Below are 27,500 nucleotides of genomic sequence, written 5' to 3'. Positions count from 1 at the left end.
TGATATGCAGCAATGAAATGGTATTTTTTGTACAAAAGTAAATTTCATAAACAGTACACAGATAACGCAAACACATATCTTCTTACTCTTACCGAGGAAAAATGAACCTAAATTAATTCTGCCATGCTTTGGCTATACATTCACTTAAACATCCATAAAATCAATATGGTACATATACATGGATGCTTATGCTACAAATCTTAAAGGATACACATGAACATATTACATAAGGAAGGTTTATCACGATCGAACCGGCTTCCTTGACTCACAGCGACATACATCATATGGTATTTGGGATGTAATTATAACGTATCTTATAGATATTAGTGAGATATATCAAAATCATATCTTAACACCTCTTTTCTTTTATTTCCAAATCCATTATTAATTTCCAGTCAGAGAACCCAATTTATGAATTTGTTCATACCCTAATTGTTATAAATCCACTTTCAGCCAAAGAAACATAGGCAGTGACTTTGTATCCATGCAATAATTTGAAATCTACAGGTCACACTCATCAGATCCATGCAAATGAAAGAACTGACATTCAATGTACACTAACTCCTTGATTCCCTGACATTTTTGAAAACGTTTCCACCCCAGGGAATTGAGAAGTTCAGAGTCCATTCCATCTTGACCGATGTATTCATAGACTATGTGCAATATCTTTGTGGTTGAATTGCTTTATGGGAATTAGGTGATAAAGCCAAGAATTGGGCACCTTTAGTGCTAAAGACAGTGAACAAGAGATCCAGAAAATACACAAAACGACGCACAAGGGTCTAAAGGTGAAAACTCCAGCTCGCACCCTGAGGTCATAGTCAGACTCTGGACATCAAGATAAAAGAAAGGAAGTGAGAAAGGAGGCTAAATAACCCCTAAAGGAGTAACTGCAGCAAAGGTGCCGAAGAGACAACCTTGAGTAACACTTTCAGTGGACTACGTGAGGGGCACTAACGGCACTAACCCCCTACGGAAAGGTCTTCGTGGTAAAAAATGACAAAGAGACGGAACTGGGTGGTGTATATATACCGAAGACTGAAGAAAAGAAAGTTGGGAGTGGTTGATCCAAATGAACAACGCAAGACTACTGTGGTGTTCAACAACAATCAATGGCTGCAAGACCTGTAATACAAAACCAGGCTCATTTAATAATCACTGATGAAACAGTAAGATGCAGATTGCTCCAAAACTAAAAACGCCCAGGGAAGAGAGTTTAGCCAAACTACTTTTAATAAAAGCTCATAAATAAAAAAAAATAAAGAATGATTTTCCCACATCAGCTTCCAGCCAAGACCAATGAATTTGCTCTTGTCATACGGGGCTATGGAAGGCCTCTAGGAATGAGTACTTTACGAAATCCATCCATATAACACAATTTACTTTGTCTCGATTATGTCCTTTTTCATTTTTAAGGCTTCGAAAAATTCCAAGTCGATGGTGCACAACCTGAGTAGTAATAAGACTAAAATTTTCTTTTCACCTGCTGTACCACAATTTAGCACCATAAAAGGCAGAGTTATGACTAAGTTTTACACAGTTACCCATTCACCGACTCATTTTGCATGTGTATATATTACGATTCAGCAATAAATCAATTTCAAACATTATCTGCAGACTGGTTTTACCCGAGGCTTTGCGCTGCACCATGTTTGCTCTGGCAGGTTACAATTTGGCCCTGTCTCAACAAATTATGAAAATTGTCCACCTGAAGGCTGTCGTCACAGGCATGAAAATTTGAGGTGGTGCCAATTTTTAAATGACTCCAGTGTACACACGCACACTTTTATATGAATGCATGTATACAAAATACATAATTTTTCATACGGATACTTTTCGGTGATGATTACAGCTCTTTCAGTCATCAATCTATGAAAAATTCTTACTTTTTAGTTACTATCGATAGAGAAAGTTTCAGCTTCACCAATTAAGATTTGTTTATTTAACATTTCAAGAATCAGACATCCCTGTTGCGTGCTATTCCGTAAACTTCGTCGGTTGGTAAATTGGCTAGCAGCTATTGCCAGTTTCGAACGAAATGGTGGCTGTCATGAAACTTAGTTGCTGAATTAAGCCCGGTGAATGATCAAGACTTTTCAAGGCTCAACTTTTGGAAAGCCATAATTCAAAGGCTATGGCAAAGCTATAGGCTTTAGAAAATTTGTCATGTGGCAAACACCCACATATAGAATAATGGAAAACAAAGTTGAAAGGAGCAAATATGACAAATGATACGAAATAACAACTAAGGTCATCAAAAAAAAGTATTGTTGTAATTACTCTTAGTAATTTTGTCTGAAGAGCAAGTACGTCTTCGTTAGCAGACTGGAAAAATTTAAAGAAAAAGCTTTCAGTCAATGGGAGTCACTTAGTGGTCTTTGTTTTGATTCTAAAGTTACTCTGTAGTATATCTTTTGATTCTGCAGTCACTATGTAGTCTTTTTTTGGAGTCCACTTCTGTAAGTCTTTGTTTTGATTCTGGAGTAACTCTGTAGTCTTTCTTTTAAATCTAAAGTTACTCTGTAGTATATCTTTTGATTCTGCAGTCACTATGTAGTCTTTTTTTGGAGTCACTCTGTAGTATTTCTTTTGATTCTGGAATTACTCTGTGGTCATTCTTTTGATTCTAAAGTTACTCTGTAGTATTTCTTTTGATTCTGCTGTCCCTCGGTAGTCTTTCTTTTGATTCCAGGCTTACTCTGTAATCAGAGTATCTTTTGATGCTGGAGTCCCTTCGTAGTCTTTCTTTTGATTCTGGAGTCCATTTGTAGTCTTTCTTTTGATTCTGGAGTCATTTTGTAGTGTTGCTCTTAATTCTGGATTCACTTTGTAGTATTTTTTTTTATCCTGGAGTAATTTTGCAGCCTTTCTTTTGATGATTCTAGAGTCGCTTTGTAGTCTTTCTTTTGATTCTGGAGTCACTATGTTTTTTTTTTTTTTTTTTTTTTTTAGTCTGTGGTTTCGTCTCCTAACGCTCTGGGCAAGGACAGTGGGTAATCTATTCCGTCGAGCTTCTAGAAAGGAAAACTGGCTTCTGTAAATGCAGATGGCATGTATAGCTTAACATTGACAACTACCTTCATAGGTTTGATGTTTAATGACCTCATTTTGACTAAAGGACGCTGAAATAATTTCTCATTTGAAGGCAACTGAGCATCTCACAAATCACTTCGCTGGCTATTTCACAAAAGACAATTTGGTAGAAGTAAAGCCAAGAATACTTAAAGAAGAGGTAACACTCCACAATGCACACAACAGACAGTAAGTAAATACGACCTTCCTTACAACTCCTGCGAATTTTCGCTTTTCGCGAAAGTCGATGATGGAGCATTACCTGTCATCTCTCCTAATGGGTTTAAACCACTAATGGATTTCCTTTTTATAGTTATCATTGTAAATCGCCCCTTTTATAGTCATCATTAGTAAATCCTCCTTTTTATAGTCACCATTAGTAAATCCTCCTTTTTATAGTCATCATTAGTAAATCCTCCTTTTTATAGTCATCATTAGTAAATCCTCCTTTTTATAGTCATCATTAGTAAATCCCCCTTTTTATAGTCCATCATTAAGTAAATCCCCAAATTTTTCCCCCCCTGTTTTTATAGATCAAGTGCTTGCCCCCACCTATTTCTGTACATAAGCAAGCAGCGTAATTTATTTGGTAGTAGCAAAAAAAAAAAAAAAAAAAAAAATAAAATAAAAAATATATAAATAAAAAGCTGCTTGCCTATGTACAGAAATAGCAAGCAACGATGACTATAAAAAGGGGGATTTACTTGGTATCATCATTTCAACAAGAAAATCTGTCAGTGGATTAAGCCCATTAAAAGAGATGACAGGTAAAGCTCCATCATCGACTTCCGCCAAAAGCGATTTGAACCTCCGCTGATGCTGCCTTAATCGAGAGTGACGTCATGAAAACGATATATATATATCTCGACTTTTTTTTCCTGCAATTTAGGTTTACTTGCACCGAACCACCTATCTAGGATTCACTGCTATAGAAACTTTGTCTAGACGGACTGCATTTCTGATCCATATTCGTACAAAGCAAAGTACGCACATTTTTGTACAGAATATATACATACGACTAAATACATATATCTAACCACATGCGCATACCTACTACGTACACAATTGGTAATATCTGAAGTACAAATAAATAGTATATAGTATATGTATATTATATACATATAGTATATATATATATATAGTATATATATATATATATATATATATATATATATATATATAAATAAAAAAATAAATATATACATATATATATATATATATATATATATATATATATATATATATTATATATATATATCCTTATGTATATAAAAACACAAACACACACACACACCACACACATATATATATATTATATTATATATATATATATATATATATATATATATACATACATCGAGCTACAAATGTCCTTTAATATCTCATTCGCTCTACCTCGCAATAATATATTTTCATATATGGTTTTGTAACCTAAGGGGAATTTTTTAGTCGATAAGAGATTTGTCGGCTCATGGGCGCGAACCATCGACACCAACAAATCCAGGGTGCACAGTGAAGCCTTAGACCACACCGCCACCGCCCGATGTATGTATATAAATCATGGTAATGTGATATGACTTATATATATGATCTATATATATATATATATATATATATATATATATATAATATATAAAGTATATATATACATACATACATACATACATACATATATTTATATATATATATATGAACTGTATGATGTAAAAGATAAAGAAGTGTGACACCGCTTAGTTGTCTCAACACGCGCTCACGATTGTTAGGTAGATAAAAAAAGAAAGAAAAAAAAAAACAAAATGTGTAACCTCCTTTCAAATCCGATATAAGAAAGGAAATACAGACCCGCTGATCTATTTCAAAATTAATTGTCATCGTACGCTACCGTCTTACGTACGCTGAGTGGTCAAATCCGTATGAGGGTAGCATACTAATCAACTGACGAACATTGACTGGGATGAGTGTCGTATCGCAGTATACTGAAAGATAAGATACCTATACTACAGTAGACTCTCGGTATTTGGACATTTCCGGCGCTTTTATATTCCTTCGCTTGTAAAGAGACCTCCTGCTCAGCATGAAACAAAGATGTATACTAATTATAAATGTGCGCATTATAATCACTGCCTATAGCGTTCTTCGTTGATAAAGAGTATAAAGTTGAATCATGTGAAATCTATAGGTATGGAGAGAGTTGTAACGTCACAAATGTTTAACCTACTATAGAATTCGGATCTTTCCTAGATAGTGATCCTCATAGGTTTTAACCCGAACTTTGCCAGTGATCACTATCTAGGAAAGCTCTGTCCGAGAATTCTACCACAGAACACACAAATAAATCAATTACCTGCAAGATTTAAAAAAAAAAAAATAATTATACATGACTTGATCTTTTCAGAAGTTTTCCCCAGAACTAAAAGGATGCGAAAGCTTTGAGGCAACGAAGAAAAAAATGAATGTGACGTCTATTGAAAAAGGTTAATGGCATGAAAGAACTAGTCATTCCAGGTACCTGCACATAAGTACAAGTGAAAAGGAAGGGTCATTCCTTGATGGACAGAATGAAGGCCTACAAAAATAAACCATGATGATATTCTTGAGTTTCGCTGTCATTATTTCAACAAATAAATTCTGTTACAAGTCGCATTTGATGCTGATAGTAACTCTCTCTGGTTGTTACGTCATACATGTGTATGTGGGATGGAATAAAATATATAAGTTTGGCCCAAGTCCAAGAGCTGGGACCTAAGAGGTCATTCAGCGCTGAAAGGAAAATGAAGAGTAAAAGGTTACAAAAGGTGTAACAGGATGCAACCTCGCAGTTGACTTGAACAAGTGTTAGAAGAGGGTCGGAATTAAGATGGAAGAAAGACTATGAAAGGAGTTACAGTAAACGGAGTGAAGAGAGAGAGAGAGAGAGAGAGAGAGAGAGAGAGAGAGAGAGAGAGAGAGAGAGAGAGAGAGAAATTCAACATAAACTAGGTAGGCACGCTCTGTGACCATCCTCGTGGGATGCTCTAGAAGCAAGAGTCCGTGCCAGGACATTGTAAGTTTAATCTCAACTAATCACCTGTAAAGAAAATGACACAACACCAACTACTGATCCGCATAGCAACGTCCTCTTCCAGCTTTGTTACTCTAAAAATATAGTTTCCATTGCTAAACAGTTTTTCTTGACTGAAAATACCACAAGAAAGGTCAGGAAACGTCTCGGCGGAATCTGACGTCATTCTCTCAAGAATTTCATGAATGATACAGCGAAACGTTAGATATCAACTTCTGTAAAATGTCTAGTTAAAAATGTTTCCCCTGACGTGAACTGTTAAATACGCGATACTCTTTACATGGGCATTCACGGTTCTTAAAATGGCAATTGCATTCGTAATAATGACGACAGGAGGAAGAAGAACAAGAAAACGGGGAAATCTAAGTCCATTTTTACATCATCTCAAACATGCCGTTTCTGGCAACAGTGATATGTTTTCAAACTGAACGATTTCGTGTCCGAACAGCCTCCATGACGAAGCCAACAACTATGCGAGGGATCGGAAATTATGTGTACAATGGTATAAGCACCTGCGCTCCGGTTGACTGTTACAACCAACCTCTAATGAAATTGGCATTGGCAGGTCTTATCTCGACTCGCTTGTTTGTTGACACAACTCGTTGTTTCGAGATCGTAAACCAGTGCTGAAAGGTTGTAAAAGACGAGTTCTTCCCGTCATAGGATAAACCTAGGCTACTGTGTCGTGTAAGATCTTCCTTTATTGTGTAAGGCCCTGATTCAAGTATAGCATATACATTATACCTGAATGAGGTCTTGAGCTTCACAATTTAGTGGTGCGTTTCTTTCAGTTTGCCGGTAATTTCAAATTATCTGGTTTATTTACCGGTAATTTTAAATTGCCAACATCGTTCACCGGTATTTCTACATTATCTACATTATTTGCCGGTGATTCTAAATTGTTTACATTATTTATCGATGATTTTAAAATATGTACATCTTTTCCGATAACTCCAAATAATCTAGTACATTATTTACCGGCAATTCTAAATAATCTACATCATTTACCGGGTATTTTAAAATATATACATTATTTGCCGTCAACTGTAAATTTTGAAAACAATCCATTTCTCTCAACTTATTAGACAAGAAATACTACATTTATCATTTGATTTGTATATATTGCATTGACTGCTCTATCGAATAATGCCCTGACGTAACAACGAAATGCAGTTATCTGGGTAGGGATCCAAGTGATTGCCGCGGAATTCGAACCACGTCCAAGTCGAGGGATTATCTAATCTCTCCTAAACCGCCTTCTCACTCCGGCTATACTAGATACACGAGCCACTTGGCTGCAAGATCTAAACTTAATGTGCTTGGAAAAAGATTTTTTATTTTTTTTTATTGGAGACGGACCTACGAACCTTTCCCAAAGGCAGCCAGGAATTTCCCCTTAGTAAGGAATGAGTCCGCATTATCTCACTGGTGATAAGAACAGTTTTTAAATGCGTTTTCTTTTCATCCCTTTTCCAAGAAGACCTACGCACATACACGCGCACACCCAGAATTTGGCGCAGTGTGCGAAGGTTACAATTAGAGCTTGGTACTATATACGTTACAGGGAACAGTTTGCTTGAAAACAGATGAAAACCTTTCAAATTTGTGAGTCAAAGACAGTGTTAATACACGTGTGTGTTTGTATAGTAACACAAAACACACACACATACACACACATGTAATATATATATATATAAATATATATATATTTATATATATATGTATAATATATATATATATATATATATATATATATATATATATATATATATGTAGATGTAGAGACCCACTACTTGTGTAGTAACACAAAACACACACACACACACACACACACACACACACACACACACATATATATATATATATATATATATATATATATATATATATTATATATATATGTATGTATATATAGATGTGGAGACCCACTACACAATGAAAGCGATGCTTTTACTGAGTGGCGCAATGCTGAGCACTTATTTGAGAAATCCGTCAATCGCTCCTGACCTACCCATAAGCAACGAGTGGGGTTAAGAAAAAAGTCGAGGGGCTAGTAACCACATCCATAGTGACTTAGCTGAGAACTGAAAGGGCATACGATTCGGACAGAGGAAAGCGTGTAGAAAAGACATGTGCAATAATTCTGAGGGTTAGTTCAACTCTCTTAACAGGATGATTAGGACTCTCGGTGTCATCATCATTCCTATCTAAATTCGGGTCTGTGTGCCCATAATCCTACCTTCTGCTATAATTCACTGTTATTCTCATAGTACCCTACTCTCCCCCATCCATACTTCATTTTCTCTCCTATACTATACCCTACTCTCTCTTATCCATCCTCTATCCTCATCCCAGTTGTGCTTCATTTCTCTTTTCAATGTCATTCATTCATGCGATTCGAGTTTTTCTAAGATGTCGGATACTTGTAGTAACTGAAAGAGGGAGAAAACACTCCCGGTTTTCTTTAACAGTTTAAATAGTTTCTAATGCTCAACTGGGTCTGAAAGAGAGAGAGAGAGAGAGAGAGAGAGAGAGAGAGAGAGAGAGATCCTTTAATGGTACAGTCATCATGGCTAAATGACCTTCATTTTTTACCCCGCCCCTTTCTCTCTCCCCCCCCCCCCCTCTCTACGTCTCAGCGGGAACACATTCACTCAACTTTCTTCGCTGGAGCTGAATAGACTAGGGGTTCCGAGGCATGCAATGCCAGTGAGGCAATAACTTCTCTCGGGCACCATTTATAAACGTAAACAGAGCACAGGCTGGATGATCTCCAGGGTCTCAATTATCATTTGTTTGGCAAATAACATTACTTTAAAGTAAACTGTTTAGCGAGGATTAAGAATCAACTGATGGGGCGTGGGGGATGATCCTTTCGGTCTACATTTCTATCAATAGCTTCCTAAGTCTAACGTTTAGAATCCTTTAGGGATTTTTCTTATCATTTCAGTCAGTGTACTTTAGTTTGAGAATCATCCGTGTGGATATGATCAGTCGTTCCTTAATTCGTGCATCAATGAAATTATATTTAGATTATCAGTTTGTCACTGTAACCCCATCCCTCAATACGCCGGTACATCTGAGTATAATAAAAGTATTCGACTTCAGCAATATTCTACTCGAATCAGGTCATCACACAAAATAGTTTGGTGATCTCTTATTAAATTACTAAGAATAACCAACCTGAACAGTGTCGGGGATTTCTGTCACAGAAAAAAAAAAAAAAACACATTTTACTATTACACGATTCCACACAACTCGTTTTCAACAGAAGGAGGTAAAGGTTGATGTAAGGGAGAGTTAGTATGCATGGGCGTAGGTATACATCTGAATAGTTAACAGAGAGAGAGAGAGAGAGAGAGAGAGAGTTGCAAGGATTAGGATGTTTCAAAGACTTATATTAGTTCATCCGAGAGAGAGAGTTTAGTGATAAGACCGAAACAGGCCGCAATAAAAGAAGCACAACGAGAGAGAGAGAGAGAGAGAGAGAGAGAGAGAGAGAGAGAGAGAGAGAGAGAGAGAGAGCCGAGGTGTCAAATCTGAAAAGAGATAACACAACGTTGATATACATACGCTGCGTCCCACATGGTGCTGGTAGATCTCCTCCTGAGGATGTCAGGCGCATGAAACTTAAGGTGTAGGTTAGCAGGTTTGCTCTTTCCACGGGAATTCATGATGTCACTCAAATTCTCCTGACCGCCTTCGTTAAATACCATCTCCTAATATCCTAATTTAAGTAGCGTTTACTTATCTAGTATGTGCGGCCAGAGATAAACGTCACTGTCACTTCTATTTACTACAATTGAAATGAGCTGGAGAATGAAAGCGTCTAGTAAACGTGTCTTCGTAGATACACCACTAATGGAATACGCTGCAATTCGGCTTTATCACAGTTACATCAAAACACAAGTGATATTAAATCAAACTTAGAAGTAAGAATTTACGACAACAGCTGTTATAAAACTACTATCACAGTTAAAGTGCTGCCCGTCTAGGGTTTGGCGACCTGTTACAGGCGCACAACCAAGCGCGTTAGGAGTCGCGAGAGAATGGTGTGTGATCTGGCCAGTCGCCGCTCTTCTCTTTTGGCAACTCGTTCAACCGTTGCCGGAAACTGCTCGATGGGAATGTCCCTCGAAATTAAATTCTTCATTTAATTGTAAGTAATAATTTGATCTTGAGATTATATGAGTCATATATATTAATTTTATTTACCCTTATCAAGCTTTTTATTCAGCTGAATAGCGGGTTTGATTACCTCTACAGCTTTATTATGGTAAAATTAAACAAATTGGCAACATATCAGTTGACCTAGAGAGTTGCCAGTTGTGCTATAATCTTAATTACAACATATTCCGGTATTACCCCAAGTATTCATGAACAAACGAAAGACATATTCACAACTTCAGTCAGAATCATTACGAGCATGAGCTGTGTAAACGTCCAAGTCTTTAGTGACATCAGTTTGTCCAAGTACGAACATAAAATATAGCAATCGCCATATACCAAGAGTGCAGTATCGAGGACAGCAGGTATTATGCAATATCAGGTCTAGTAAAAGAAAAAAAAAAAAGTCTTTATAGATGAGAAGTGCATTGACGCAGCATATGTAGAATAAAGGGGATATCAGAAAGTCTTCAGTTACGAAATATGACCCCGCATCGCACTGTTAAGATAGAACCATTACAGAGAAATTGTCGTACAGAACAAAAGGTAAGTTGCATAGTGCTGATGAAATATACTGAATTAATTCATGCAAATGCAAACAAGTGAAAAAGCGCCGGATCTCTCTCTCTCTCTCTTAGATATGTATTTCTCAGAACAGATGCACGTAATAATGATCAAGTCGGGATTTCCGTGACGCCTGAGAACTCAAAGTAATTATTTGATATTGGTATATCATTCATCGAGATAATTCTAACTATTTGAGCCTTTACCTTCCTCTCTACTTGTAAACTATATGCTGTTGACAGTTCTCTTCAAAGCAATTTGACCTTTGCTTTGCCCTTTGCATTAATCCTACAATTTTCTTTTCCTGACCACAATGCCAAAGCTAGTAAGGTTTGTTTTTGTCACTAATGCAAATGCGTAGTCACACACACACACACACACACACACACACACACACCAACAAAAGCTTAAATAAATCCTCTTTGTCTGTTAATTCACGCTCATATGAAGTATGTTTACTTGAGCTTCCCCTTCGGTCAGCTGTGTCATGCCTTCGTTTTCATTTGAAACCCAAACTCATTCTGACAATAATGTATGTACATACATAGACGCATATACATACATACATACATACATACTATATATATATATATATATATATATATATATATATATATATATAATATATATATATATATAATTAAAAAGATCATAACCTGCTTGCATACACAAAAATTATTATGTTAATTTGTATAAAAACTCTCACACAGATTTTTTCAATCTATATCAAGTAGAGATATGGATACCAAGATTACTTAATTGCCTGGCAACTTGTAATGGGATTGAGATGACAGACCTGTCTTATTTATTTCTTAAAACACTAATTTCAAATATGCTGCAGCCTTGGAATTTCATTACCAAGCAATGTTCAAGACCTTTAACATATTTTTCACATAATAACGTTTCCCCTGTATTTAACGGTGATAGTTTGATTTCTTGTGATAATGGCCCTTTAACATACAATATATATATATATATATATATATATATATATATATATATATATATATATATGTGTGTGTGTGTGTGTGTGTTTGCGTGCGCGCGCGCGCTTGATGGCTGGGTTTAAGCTGCAAATCTGACGTAAACTTTGATATTCCATGATGGGCAAAATTGAAAGTCGTTTTACTGTAATGCAACAGTATAATATGAAGATAAAAGGCCCATAAAACACCATTTTAACGTTAAAATAGTGTTTTATGGGGCTTTTATCTTCATATAATGTTGTATTACAGTAAAAAGACTCATTTTTACTCGTTATGGAAAATCAAAGTTTACGTCACACACACACACACACACACACACACACACACACATATATATGTATATATGTATATATTCTTTTGTCTAAAAGTGTATTTGACTGCAATTACTACCTGCACTTATGAGGGAGCCTTTGTCATGATGATTTAGTTCTTGTTTCAGAGCACACGTATAATTATTTATTCCTAATAGATCTCTGTGCAATATATGCAGTATATAATGCAGTTTTAACATCCTTTCTCAATTAGGCTATAGGTGGACCCCAATGAAAGGGATGTGACATCCTAATCATGTTATGACCCCATAACCCCAAGGAATTTTGGGGAAATGATGGGACAGATTTTGTGTAGGCCTGTGGATTTTGTCTAGGGTAACTCAATGAAAGAAAAAAAAAAAGTCAGACATTCATCCCTATGGCTGCTCATCCAGAAATGATAGAACTATTTATTTTTTCACCAAATTGCCACATCTTTCGATTCCATAAATTACAGCATGGCCATAAGAAGGTTGCAACGTCTCGAGTGAGTAGGCCTACGGTAGAATATAAATAATTCAATGGCAGGCCTATGGCCCTACGATTTATCGAAAAGATTTTGATATAGCCTAGCGATTTACTCATCTAATGTCGTTAACGTCTAAAAACTTACAAGTTGCCGTAAATAAAGTGGTACATTAATAATAATAATCGTCTGTTTGTTTACAAACCGAATATGATAGTCGAGAACCGTGCAACGAATCATACAAACTACATACAAAGTGTTATACTTCATCAGTTTTCATTATGCATTAAAATAGATTTTTATAAATGCGTTATTTTTAGTCAACAAAAATTGTTTTTTAAGAATAATAGAAATATTCATATCTAGGGATAACTATCATGCAACAGTAAGAATGAATGCTAAGATAGTGACGTCATTAACTCAAGCGAATTCTGAACGCTGATTGGTCCTAATTTCTCCCATAAGCCAAGTTATAATAGGTCACGAATATGCCACCGGGTCAGCTTTCATAGCCTACTCCCCGGGTTGTGACCTACGACTTTCCATTGACCAGTTACCATACTACAAGGTAAACACAGACATATACATATATAGACATATATAAATATATGCATTTATATATATGCGTATGTATGATATATATATATATATATATATATATACATATATATATAAATATATATATATATGTATAGTATATATATATACATATATATATATATATATATATATATATATATATATATATATATATATTATATATATATATATAATATATATATATATATATATATATATAGATAATATTTTATATATATTAAAATGTAATATATATATATATATATTGTATATATATATATATTGATGTATATATATGCTATAGGACTATATATCTATACTCTATATATATATATATATATATATATATATATTATAGTGAAGCAAGAATTACCAGCTGCCAAACCTGTTCTGATCCCTCCCCTGTAATAAGGACTTGTAACCGCTTGCCGCAGACTTAAATACAAAAAAGACAAGAGGACGACCGCGGAATGCATATTAAAGGCCTCGCACGAGACTGTAAATCCCTCCGTCTGAGATAACCAGTTTTCATAACCGAAAGTCTTCGGAGACATCAACAGCACCACAGAAAGCAAAGGTCCATCTTCCGTCACTTTAAAACTCAACAAAGAGCCACAATGAGCCAAGAATCATTTGCTATGAAAACAATGTACAGGAAATAGCAGCAAATAAAGGTCCAGATGGCTGTGTAGAAAACTGTATCGAAGAATAACAAAATATTACCAAAATAAAGAGAGAGAGAGAGAGAGAGAGAGAGAGAGAGAGAGTTCTACTAAATGGAGTGAATATTACCTCGTCGAGGACATCCAGTTTTAATTATGGTATGATGTTGTATATTGTAAAGGGGCGCTAATAACTCACAACTGCTGTTTTTTCCAACTCTTCTTTTTCTCTCTTCTTCAAAACTGTTATGACCTGCAAGGAGATTCGCCCATGCTGTTCTTTTCCTCGTTCGGTTCTGGGGATCGAATACGGGTTTCTCAGTAGTGAGCAGAGAATACTTCTAAACGCATTGCCAGAACCATGAAGAAAGAGAGAGAGAGAGAGAGAGAGAGAGAGAGAGAGAGAGAGAGAGAGAGAAAGTAAGTTATGTCCTGCAGTTTATCAATTCTGTCACCCAGTCAAAGAGTAATTCAACCGCATTTCCTTCCAAAAGTGATAAAAAAAACTCATCATTGTCATCTGTACAAAAGGATCATTCATGAAGACGATATGTAGTACCTAGAATAACAGCTGTCATTCTTGGAAGTAACTAAGAAACAAGTAACATCCTGTCGGTATTTAAAATGTTTGTGTCGACTAATTCTTCTTCTTCTTCCCAGCTTTAACTCATTTTTATATGGGGTCGCCGTTGTGAATGAGTCGTCTCCCTCGATTTCTGTCCTGTGGATCGTTCTCGTTAATGCCTTTCCTTAACATATCTCCCCCTACACAATCACGCCAACTCTTTCTTGGTCTTCCCTTCTTTCTTCTACCCCGCACTTCCATTTCCATCGTATGTCTTCCAACATGATGTTCCTCTCTTCGTAACAGGTGTCCATACTATCGAAGTCTTCCCTCCTGTATTTTCTTTGATATTTCAGCTACCTTTGACGATCCTCTTACATACTCATTTCTAATCCTATCTTCCCTTGTTACTCCCGACATCCATCTCAACATTCTCATTTCTGCTACATCCATCTTCTCTGTTTTCCTCATACTAAAAAAAAACAAAAACAAAACACAAAGGCCTCTTAATTTCTCGACTACCTCGCGCTCTTTCTATACATTCATCAATACAGGCGTTGAGTCCGTGCGGGGAATAAATGAAGAAACTTTCACCACTTTTGGCGGAGATTTCAGGGCAATTTTCGAAAATACTTATAACTACAAGCCTTGAATCCAAGTGAGGCATAAATGGAGAAGCTTCCACCCTCCATGCTAGGATTCGAACCAACTTACTTAACGTCCCAGGAAGGCTGCCCTAATCCCAAGTGCTCTTCGCAGCTTGGTGCGTTAAGGTAGGTTTACACCTCCGCACTTTTGTGTTGCGGGCTGTTACGGCGTGGGACTGCAAGAAACCGCACGAAAGCACACCAAAAGCACACCACGCCGCTGGCGGTGGCTGGCGCGGACAGTTAAAATCGCACGGCGCCGCCAGGATTTTAAAACTTTTCAAATTTCTGCGCGGCGTCTGGCGGCCTAATGAAGTCGCACGAAACCGGCCACACCGCACCACATGCGGTGTGTGGTGTGGTGCGGGTTCTTATCTCCCGTGCGGGAGTGTTACGGCGTGATGTTAAGGCGGCGTGCGGTGCCCTTATGACGCCCTCATACACGATTAATACATGGCGCGCACATGTTGCGGGGCGTGCAGCGTGTTACGGCGCCTCCCTAGGTTGATTGGAAGGAAGGTTGCCGAGGTAAGCTAATATATCTCCATTGTCCAGGGCTAGTTTGAAAATGGACAGTCCATTTAATTTAATGAATATCATAAATTTTATTTTTGATTTGTCAATTTTATTTAACAGATTCTTGAAATCGTTGATTCTTGCATCATATTACCGTTCCATACAGGTTCCTTTGAGAGAGAGAGAGAGAGAGAGAGAGAGAGAGAGAGAGAGAGCGAGAATGAAAGAGAATACGGTAATAACAGGAAGGCTAAATCTTTGATCATGACATATTTATATTGCATATTCGTGTGTAGGATGGACATATATATATATATATATATATATAATATATATATATATATATCCATCCTACACACGAATATGCAATATAAATATGTCATGATCAAAGATTTAGCCTCCTGTTATTACCGTATTCTCTCTCATTCCCTCTCTCTCTCCTCTCTCTCTCTCTCTCTCTCTCTCTCAAAGGAACCTGTATGGAACGGTAATATGATGCAAGAATCAACGATTTCAAGAATCTGTTAAATAAAACTGACAAATTAAAAATGAAATATATGATATTCATTAAATTAAATGGACTGTCCATTTTCAAACAAGCACTGGACAATGGAGATATATTAGCCTACCTCGTACACTCAGAAATCAGATGCATGCACTTCTTTCACTGGGAAAAACGCTAAAGCAAGCACCTAACACTCGAGGTAAATAATTTTGTTCACTCTCCATTAAAAAATGAAGAGGAAGTTCATTCTTTTCTCGTCTTGCCACACGCTGTAAACTGAGTTATTTCCGGAACTTTTTCATGCAGTGCTGAGCATGCTAGCAGTCCCTCAAAATGGATTTATATCAGAGCTTTTTTGGAATCTTAGGAAAGTTTTCACCCTTAAAAAAGATAAGTAGAATAAACTGACAAAAAAAATAAAATGATAAAATTGGATTCGCTAGCAACCGAAAATTGTATACATTTCATCATTCTTCACAGGACTCTCTAGGCAATTATATAAGAACCTCATAAAGGATTATAATTTACTTAATTTCTCTTCGTTACACCCCATTAGCTATTACTGGAAAGGATTTTCGATACCAAATCCGCCCTACCCTGCCGTCCTTTCTGCATAATTGTGCAGGTGGGTATGGCACTGTAGTACGTCTTCTCAACCCGCCAATGACCTAGACTGCACAGAGACACAGGACAGCTACCAAAAATCTCTGGGTCTCTTGGGGTGAGAGGCTGTGGAGGTCCACAATGCATGCTGGCTGGGCGTGGAATGAAGGATGTGCTTGGCAGGCCTCTATATATACCCCTCGTTCATATCCGACGCGGTGTGGCATGGTGCATGTGCAACAATCATGCACCGTTCCATTTTGTGTCTTGTGCACATGTGCGCGTACTCTGCAACAACACCGCAAGCCACCCGCAACACACCGCTACACGAAGTAACAAAGCCACAAGAGGGCGTGCCCTGGCATAGCAACACGCACCATAAAACCGCACCAACGCCGTAACACTGTGCTAGACACCGCAACGTCACCGCAGCAACACGCTGTAACATGCCTGTAACACACGCACGGGTCCGCGGCACACCGCCCAATAATGGTCATTTTCTCTCCACACCGCGTCAATTTTCGTGCGGTTTCTTGCGGTCCCACGCCGTAACAGCCTGCAACACAAAAGTGCGGAGGTGTAAACCTACTTTAACGCACCAAGCTTCGAAGAGCACTTGGGATTAGGGCAGCCTTCCTGGGACGTTAAGTAAGTTGGTTCGAATCCTAGCATGGATGGTGGAAGCTTCTCCATTTATGCCTCACTTGGATTCAAGGCTTGTAGTTATGTGTATTTTCGAAAATTGTGAGGAAGTTAGGAGCTCATTGTTGCTATTAAAGATAAAACTGTACCAAGCAAAAGTGATCAGTTGATTGTAAACATATTTCTCTAGATGTTAGCAAGGAAGGAAAGCACGTGGAAAAGGAAAATGGCAGATGCTGAAACAGCTGCAATTTCAACTGTTCTTTTTATATTCTTTTTAGTAGACTTTTCAAGTATAATTCACCATGGTTAAGAGCTTGCCACCGAAGGGTAGTTGAAAAGAAAAAGAATATATACAATTTAGGCCGAAGGCCAAGCACTGGGACCTATGAGGTATTTCAACGCTGAAAGGAAAATTGAGATTAAAAGGTTAAAAAGGTTTAACAGGAGGAAACCTCTCAGTTCCTCTATGAAACAAGGTTAAAAGAGGGTGGAAAGTTAGATGGACGAAAGAATATGAAAGGAGGTACAGTAAAAGGGATGTAAGGGGGTGCAGCCAGCGGCCGAAGGGATGCTGCAAAGAACCTTAACTAATGCATACAGTGCACCGCTACAAGGGAAGAGCAGTTGAGAAACTTGGCACAGTAAATGAAAGCTAACAACCTCCTGTACTGGATGTCCATAGGAACGGGGAAGCCGATGAGATTCTTCTCGTCAACATTCATCTGAGTAAGAATTCTCCCACCCGAGTTTTATTTGTCACTGCATTAGCGAAAAGGCTGCCTTTTTGCTTGCAGCAGAAGAGGAATCTGTTAAAAGTTTTGAGCATAACAGTGAGATTTTAAAGAGTGGAACACTAAAAAAGGAAGGAAGAAATAAGATAACTCTCAAACCCACCGATAATCAGTTCTAAATGTGTTTATTGGCCACAGGAGGAAATGGATTACATCTGTGACCATCGGGAATTCCAACCCCTAAACATAAGTCCAAATAAGCAGGTGGATAACGAAAATTGTCTGAGATGCTAAATTCCCTCACAAGATAGGACATTATCAACCAAGCTTTAGCAACAGGACTGTTAAAACTCATAAACCCACTAATTTCTTGAGTATTTTGCATCCTGATGTATATCCCAAAAGTCTCATGGCCAAAATACTGACTGGTTATGTCTCGGTCCTCAACTATTCCGATCACCTACCAAGTTCTTTGACCTCCTGTACTCAATGATGAAAACGAAGATGGCGCAATATTAGTGGCCACTGAAGGCTTATTCATGAATGACTCCGTTCAAAGACTTGGTTTTTCAGTCAATAAAAAACCGTTCTTAAATACCATGTCTTCCACGTTTTGAAAAAACTAAACCGAAGGTTTGTGTTCTTTATTAACGAATCACAGGCAAAGCTGAAGCTATCTTATGAAACATCCTCTTGAGTTAATATGTACTTATATGGGTTTAATCGTCGCTGTGTCAGTCGTACAAAAAATGTTGAGTTTGAACACACATCTATGTATGTATATATATACATATATATGTACATCTAAATATACATACACACACACACACACACACACACACACACACATATATATATATATATATATATATATATATATATTATTATATATTGCTACTGTCAAAATGCATATATCCCCTCTTTGACTGTATAACATGTTGTGTATAAGATTGTGCAACATTTTTTCAGATTCTTAGAGATAGGATGTTTTAAATGTGTGTTCAGATTTTGCATAACATAATATATAAAAAGAATATATATATTGTAGAATGTAGAAAGAGAGAGATTTTCTTTGTCCGTTGAAAGCTAGAATTGTTTCAGTAACTTTTCCTCTCCTTGAGATTAGAGGAACTCTGAGCTTTCCGTTTACTTTCCTAATCTGTCAACATGTTTGATTAGAGACCTTGAGTCTTCATTGTGTTTTGGGATTCTTCATCATGTATGATAAGGGACTTCTGCTTCGATCGATCGAGTCGAGTACGTGTCTTTTTTTAACAGACTGGTCTCATATGCGTATGTCTTTGTCAAAGCCATTTGCAGATTACACATTTTGTATGTGAAGTTGCGTAAGATTTTGAAGCTTCTAGAAAGAATTATTGCCCAAAACGTTTTGTGTCATCCCCAGTCCAGCTTCCGTAAGGGAGAAGAATTCCATTACATCTTAGATACTCGAGGCGTTCAGATCTCTCTCTCTCTCTCTCTCTCTCTCCATCACATAGCACTTTTGATTTTAAAGTAACGTAACGATTTCGTACTTATTTATTTGGTCACTCGTAACTTGTAAATTTCAGATTTGATATTCCTTAGAGTTTATTTAGTGTTATATAGTGTTTTTTTTGGAATCTGAACAAACATTGTTGAGTAACGGCGCCTGGTTTTGTGAAAGTGTGAAACAAGCCTGCAGCAAAGAAAGAGAATTGGTATACCAAAAAGTAAAGTGTGTTATATTTTTATTAGTTGCAACTAATAACTAATAACTATTGGTTACTATGGTTTAGAGAACTGATAACTAATAGTTACAATGGTTTGAGTGAAATTTACATTGTTACACATTGCAAATTTTTGTGTTTTGTGTTTGTTTATTTTTTGTGCATTTATTCATTTTCTTATTGAAGTCTGTCTTTTTATTTTATATTCTGTGTGGTTAATACTTTTGAAATTTTGGTATTTCCACATTTTTCTGTATTTTCATTTGCATTCACAATTTAATTGACTTTGTTATTTTCATTAATTAATCGTTACACATTTAATTAAATTTAACACTTGTGAATTAATTTGCATCTACTTAGAATTCTTTTCAAGTTTCATTATTGTTTAGCACTTGTGAATAAATTTCCAAATTTCAATTATTGCCAAACACTTTTGAATTTTGATGGAATTAATTTTCTTGAATTTTGTGATAAATTAATTTTGATTTAATTCTACTTAATTGATTCAAGAATTAATTAACTTTACTTTGTTTTCAAGTAACAGTAATATTCCCTGATATTGTGAATTTCACTTATAAATTTTGAGTTTAATAATAAATTTTTGTATTTAAAATTTTTATAAGTGTTTTCATTTCTAACCAGTATATTTGCATTTGATTGTATTGATGTTAGGTAGAAACATAGAGTGGTAATTGATCTGTTTTCCTTCAATTAACTTGAAGTGACTTAGAACCAGGGAAGTACTTAGACTTCTGAAATCAGGGAAATACTTAGACTTTTAAAGTTGTTGATGGAGTGATGCCCTTTGATTAATTTAATTACTTACAAGATTACCTCACACCTGTTTTGATGAACTTTGTCTGATTTTCTGCAATACTGGTAAGTTGTTAAGGGATCACTGTTGCCTTTAGAGTATTCAGTCGTTTAGTACCTGTGATGAGGGTTCAGGTGTCTGGCTGGTGTGAGGTATCCATTAATGAATGGCAAGTGTAGCAACCAGATACTTGGCACTTCGTCACAATATATATATATATATATATATATATATATATATATATATATATATATATATATTTATATATACACATATCTATCTCTCTCTATATTGATCTATAAATATATTTATATATATATATATAATGTATATATACACACATATATCTATCTATATTGATCTATATATATATATATATATATATATATATATATATATATATATATATATATATATATATATATATATACACACACACACACACACACATATATATATATATATATATATATATACATATATAGATATTATATATATATATATAATATTATATATATATATATATATAATATATGTATGTCCTTTATGGACGATAAATCTTTCCCCCAACAGGTAAAAACCCCAGAGGAAACGACACACGAGACGTTATCATTTTCATACTTTAACTGCTGGATCTTGCATGAACTCCATAATTGCATACTTGTGTATGAACCCCTTTAGAAGAAAAAATTCCTCAACATTAGAGGCTGTGGTCGTATTTACAAACGGCTCGTCAGTAGGACATCCAACTCGCCCACACACACACACACGCACACACACACACTTTGCCACAGAGCTCCTTCTCTCTGAAATTTTGCGCTTAATAAGTATTAAGGTCTGTCCTTTTCAGAGCTTCATTCACGTCGTCTTTCTGCCACCTTGTAGGTCGTCCTCATTCCCTCTCTGCTGACACTTCCATTCACTCTTCACTAACCTGCTATTATCTGTTCTTTTCGCGGGACCAAACCATTTCAGAATACAGACCTCCTTGAACCTATGCTGACTTTTTATTAGTTTTCTGTAAAAGAAAACTATTGTGATGGCTATTTGTCTTTCCGTCCGCACTTTTCCTGTCCGCCCTCAGCTCTTAAAAATCACTGAGGATAGAAAGGTTGCAAATTGGTAGGTTAATCATCCACCCTGCAATCATTAAACATATCAATGTTATTGAAGGTTAAAGTTGGCCATGTTCGTGCGACAGGCACCGCTATAGGTGGCAACAACACAGGTCATCACCGGGTCGTGGCTGAAAGTTTCATGGGTCGGCTTAGTCGCATTTTTTTTCTTTTTTTGTTTTTTGTTTTTGTTTTGCCTTCTATTCTTTCCACACGACCAGATCATCTCAGTATACTGATACCTTTCCTTTCAATCACGTTAACCTTCTCATAGCTTAGTCCTCATATCTATAAATGTCATAGTTTCAATTCCTCTCGTGCCACATACACAAGCATGTGATCCACCTCAACACCTCCAACCTTTTTCTTCTTCTTTCATTTGCTTCCAAGTCTCCCATTTCCCTTTCATAGAGGAGCGTTAGCTTCACAGTCTCTTCAGAAATTCCAACCTTGGTCGTTTCTGGAGGATGGAATGGAATAGATGATAGAGTTTAGGCCTAAGGCAATGCGATGGGACCTATGAAGTCATTCAGCGCTGGGAGGGACATTGAGAGTAGGTAGGTTGAAAGGTGTAACAGGATGAAAAGCAGTTGCACATTGAAACAATAATTGCTAGGAGAAAGTGGATAACAGGATGGAAAATAGATAACATGGAAGGAGGTAGAGTAAAGGGAATGAAAGTGGTTGCAGCTAGGACCCGAAAGGGACTGCTGCACAGAACCTTTAGTAATGCCTACAGTGCACTCCGTGAGGTGCACTGACGGTTTCTAGAGATGTGCCAAGTTTTCTGTTTCACAAAACTCTTTTACCTTTCTTGTTTCTCCTATTCTGATACTTGCCATCATCCATTATATTTACTCCCAAAATATACCTTCTACCATCCATATTAGCATTCTTTACTATTCTAATTTGCTCCCAATTACTCTCATAACCAATCATTTGCTTCAGCAAATTTCAATCTTGTCTCCTTGCAAACGATTTTAAACTTTTTTTATGCAGTTTTCTTCGTTCACAATCAGTACTATATTATTTGCAAACGAAAAATTCCACTACCCGTTCACGATTCATTTTTGTATTCCACAATTTTGAACCTACGTATACTGATTTTTTCTTTGAATTCTCGTACATAATTTCGTTCACAATATTGAAAGGCATGGCGATTAGCACACTGTTGTCTTATACCAAATCTTTCATTCGCACTCACATAGTTTAACATGCTTTATTCCTATCATAAAAACTTAACATCTCTCAACATCTCATCTTCTGTATCATACATTCTCAACAACCTATAATTTTTATCATAACTGCTTTCTAGAATTATATATTTAAAGTAAATCTACTTTCAAATTTCTTGCATAACTGTCGCATAAAAAATATTTATCCATAAACCTTCTTCCTTTTCTTAACCCACAAAGTTCTTCCCTTACAAACCATGACATCTATCCTGCTTTTTTTAGTCGAAATTCTACCATAGACCTCAGTAGTATTTTAAGTATTGTTATTCTCGTATAGATTTTATAAAAAGGAGCTCTTTCTCACCTATGCAGACATTCCTTACAAATCCTGTTCATCCACTCAGTCACCTTATCACCAGATTTCCGTTTTCCACCTCTTGATTGCCGTCCTCATCCACCAACGTGCTCAAAATTACGTTAACCCTTTCCACTAATACATATGACAACTGCAGCCCCTATTCTAGATTTTGCATGCAACGCATCACCAAAATATTCACGAAATCGATGTAGGATCACTTTCAATTCAGACGGTACTTCTAAGTTTGCATCCACCTTCCTGAGATCCGTTTGTTCATAACATTCTCTCTGTCTTAGTTCACTGTAGAAGAAATTAGTCTATTTAAAGTTCTTGCTCGCTTTCATTGTGATTATATATATATATATATATATATATATATATATATATATATATATATGTGTGTGTGTGTGTGTGTGTGTGTGTGTGTGTGTGTGTGTGGTAATTTTTCTTGTTTATTTTCCTGTCGTTGCCATCTTAAATTTTGAATGTCAAACTAATGTCGATTTTATCAGCTTATTAAACAGGCTTTTTCAAAGGCGGTTTAATAAGCATTCATGAAAGCATTCTATTATACGTGTAATTTATTTATTAGTGACCTAAATAACATTAATGATTTTTCGTTATTCAAACAAGTTACGCAATGAAATTTTCTATAACGAATATCATATACTAAACATCTTGGCACACTGATTTCCGGCTTTTGGTTACATCAAAACTTCGTGCCGTTGTATCCCTCCCTCCCTTTCAAGTTCCAAAAGGCCCTTCAATGCCAATGACTGCTAGAAGTAATAAGATATCCCGGTGCAAGTTCGTGTGACACGTTCTTTTTGTCCCCCTTTTTTTGTCAGAGAGATTTGTGATTCTGCTTCGAGATCACTCGGTCCTTTTTCGTAAGCCTGTTCGTTCATCTGGCTTTTGGGAGAACCACACTGCACTCAAGGCCGGACAACTGTTTGTTTCAATTGCCCGAATAAAATCTCTTGTTCAAGTGTATCTTTGCGCGCTTGTTTGATGGATATGTCTGATGGACTGCGCACCAAAGTTCACTCGAACAATGTTGTGACTAAAATGTTTTAGCTCCCTTCCCATTAAATCCCTACATTAATCGTACATCTTTCTACAAAGAACAGCAGGAAGCCGGTCATGAAGTATTACAAAGACACCTAATCTTATCTTCCATCCGGTGTTGTAACCTTATTTTAGTTTGCTGAGAAGAAAACTATTGTGCCGGTTTGTCTGTCCCTCCGCGCTTTTTCTGTCCGCCCTCAGATCTTCAAAACGACTGAGACTAGAGATGTGCGATTTGGTATCTCGATCATCCACTCTCTAATCATTAAACATACCAAACTGTAGCCCTCTGACCTCAGTAGTTTTTATTTTATTTTAGTTTAAAGTTAACCATAATCGTACTTCTGGCAGCGCTATAAGTACCAACAACATACGTAGGCCACCACCGGACCATGGCTATTTCATGGGCCGCGGCCAAGAGTTTCATGGGCTTACGTAACTAAGGTCACCACCGGGGAGAAAAACATTCTGCGCATTTTTTTTTGTTTCCTCTTATGCATAAATCACGCATTTATTAATTTCTGAATCATCATGATGTGAAGTGGAACTTTTAGTACATAATGAACGCATATCTGATTTTGGCACTTTCATGATTACAATCCTGCCGATATTTAGGGAATTTCACTAGACTATTGCTGCTGTATCTAGGCGAATGTAGGTGTTGGTTTGCTTAATTAATGATGCTTATGCGTTACCACATACTTTCGTCTCGAGTTTGCAAGACCCAACAGGAAATGAATAATCTCCTGGCCACGACGCGTGTGAACCCACGAAAATATAGTGTGTGTAGCCTAAATGCGACATACTTTGGAGTCCAACATTCGCCAAGTCCGAGGAACTCGGAGGTTTCCGTTAGTCTAACAGACCAACACTCCGACAGACAAGTAGTCCCGAATTGCAATTGGAATATAAAATTTAGGCCAAGGGCCAAAAACTGGAATCTATGACGTTATTTCAGTTCTGAAAATAATGCTTAAACGATGTTAGGAGAGGTTGGAAAGTAAGACGGAAGAAAGTGAATTTGAACAGATGTAGAGTAAAAAGAATGAAATGGGTGACAGCTAGGGGAAGGGACGCTGTAAAGAACATTAAGTAATGCCTACAGTACACCTCATGAGGCACAATGACAGCAATACCCCACAACGGACTACTTGGTCCGGTATGTCGACAAAATAATACGACGGAAAAATGCATGCAAATATCTCTTGGCCACCCACACAATAAAAGAAATATATTGGCACAGAAAGACAACGCTTTTTTTTTTCTTTTATGCCCAGAGGGAGGAAGTACCTTGAGTGTATACTATGACCTTGGCATTTGTGGTTGCTGTTTTATAGTCTCTCCATCTTTGGCTTTAGATGCCCTACAGCAAATCTACCTGTCCTAACATACTACGTCTAGACCATGTGTATGCTTTACGTACCGACGTGGCAAATGGTATCAGCTTCGCTTCATCTGAGATCTACCATAAGCGTTACTTGCGGGTTTTAGCAAGCGTATTGGGATGAAGTTGCTAGCCCATGCACTTCCGCATGAGCTACCACCCTAAATGCTTGAATTACTATCATAATGCACTTCGGTAAAGGCACAAGTAATTTTTTGGGAACTGTTTTCAGTCGAACACACACCCCGTTCGATGATGGCCAGTTTCCTGAAAATTACTTATTCCAGTGTTAAAAAAAACACTATGTAAGTCTTATCCACTGAGGAAAATGCATGAGTTGGAAACTTCACCCCAAAATAGTTCTGGAAATCTGGAAGCTTATATCTTGCCCCCTAGATAACAGAGTACAACTGAAGGATAAATGAAAGGCATAAAAAGCAGAAAATGTTAACTGAAAATTATTCGTTGTTATTAAGAATGATTACAATCATAATATAATTACATTTCACAGAGAACTGGAAAAAAACCACTCAAAGGTAAGGACGCATTAGCATAACATCTACTCCATACAAAAGAATAATTTCCCAAAAATTAGATAATTAAAAAAATACATATCAAATGATAATCAGCACAGATGATGAAATTCAAGACGATATTATAAAATGTTTCAGATTTAGCTGGCCTTATGCCAGTATGATTTCTTGCTACTGGAGCACCCCGTAACATGATGTTAACGCAGTTAGTCATCCAAAAGTTGGTGTTTTACAAAGGACATCTTCATAAGCAGACATTCAGTAAGGCCAGGTCTAGATAAAGAAATAATATATGGATACACCTTCTTCAGGAAATAATTTAGAGACATAATGAAAACACCTCATTGAAAATATGGTGGGGATACTGGCTATCCTTTCCCTTTTTCTAATACTTTGAATTACTGATGACGTCCAAGCTTGATAGCTATGCATTATTTCTCAGTCATTTACTCATTATCAATTCCAATAAGTTATGCGTTGCAGACTACCTTTGAATAGGGACGAAATCTACTTGACGGAGGGAGCGAGTATGACGTGTGGTAACAAACTTGAAGACGTAGATAACATTCCTAACAAAGCTGTTTACCGTGTCACAGGATATGAATATACTTGGGATTTTCAGTGGTATGTGGAAACTAGATATAAACTTACTTAGATGAATATAAAAAGAGGTTAGAAGCCTTCCGGTGTCTGCCATCAATTCTCGTCTCCTCATCTACTAATATCCAATAGCAGATATTATTTTTTAATTATTTCAATGAACAACGAAATCTTTTCTGCTGCTATCTGCTTTCATTTCTCGTTAGATAAGAGTTGTTTCACTTATGTAATCATCCCAGAGCTCAATTCTTGTCTCCTCTTCTGCTAATGTCCAGTATCAGCGCCCCTTTTTTTTTATTCCTTCAGTTAGTCGAGCGGTTTCATGTGTTTCTTTTTTAATACCGTAGCAGCTCTTTTCTGGTTCTGTATATGCTTTAATCTCCATTTCAATATTTCAATCACGCTCGAGTTCAGTTCTTGTCTTGTTTTTCGTTGATAACCAACAGCAGCCTCTTTATCCCTTCATCTAGTTGTCATCTATTTCTTTTAATGCATAAGTAGATCTTATCTAGGTTTATATCGTTTCATTTCTCGTTGAAATGAAGCCCTGCTTCACTATTGCAATCACAACCAAAGTGTAGTTATTGTCTTCTCTTCTGTTGGCATTCAATATCAGCCTTTTTTTCTTTATCTCCTTCAGTTGGATGAACTGTTGTCAGGTATT

The 27,500-nt window shown here is 36.6% G+C and overlaps 1 protein-coding gene across 4 annotated transcripts in view; it reads right to left on the bottom strand.

The window, feature by feature from the left end:
• The window catches only part of LOC135215626 (cytosolic phospholipase A2-like), a 184,543-nt gene that overhangs the window by 43,741 nt on the left and 113,302 nt on the right, over window positions 1-27,500 (bottom strand). Inside the window, exon 1 of one of the 4 annotated variants that reach the window (XM_064250538.1) lies at window positions 9,707-10,183. The exons of the other annotated variants lie outside the window; for them this stretch is intronic. Within the exon in view, the coding sequence (XP_064106608.1) occupies window positions 9,707-9,849 (143 nt within the window). The 5' untranslated portion in view covers window positions 9,850-10,183. Of the gene's footprint in view, window positions 1-9,706; window positions 10,184-27,500 lie in introns of those variants that run through there. 4 annotated transcript variants of the gene reach the window in all.

The sequence above is a fragment of the Macrobrachium nipponense genome, chromosome 5 (genome assembly GCF_015104395.2).
Source record: "Macrobrachium nipponense isolate FS-2020 chromosome 5, ASM1510439v2, whole genome shotgun sequence".
NCBI lineage: Eukaryota > Metazoa > Arthropoda > Malacostraca > Decapoda > Palaemonidae > Macrobrachium > Macrobrachium nipponense.
This window is presented reverse-complemented; position numbering and strand designations above follow the sequence as displayed.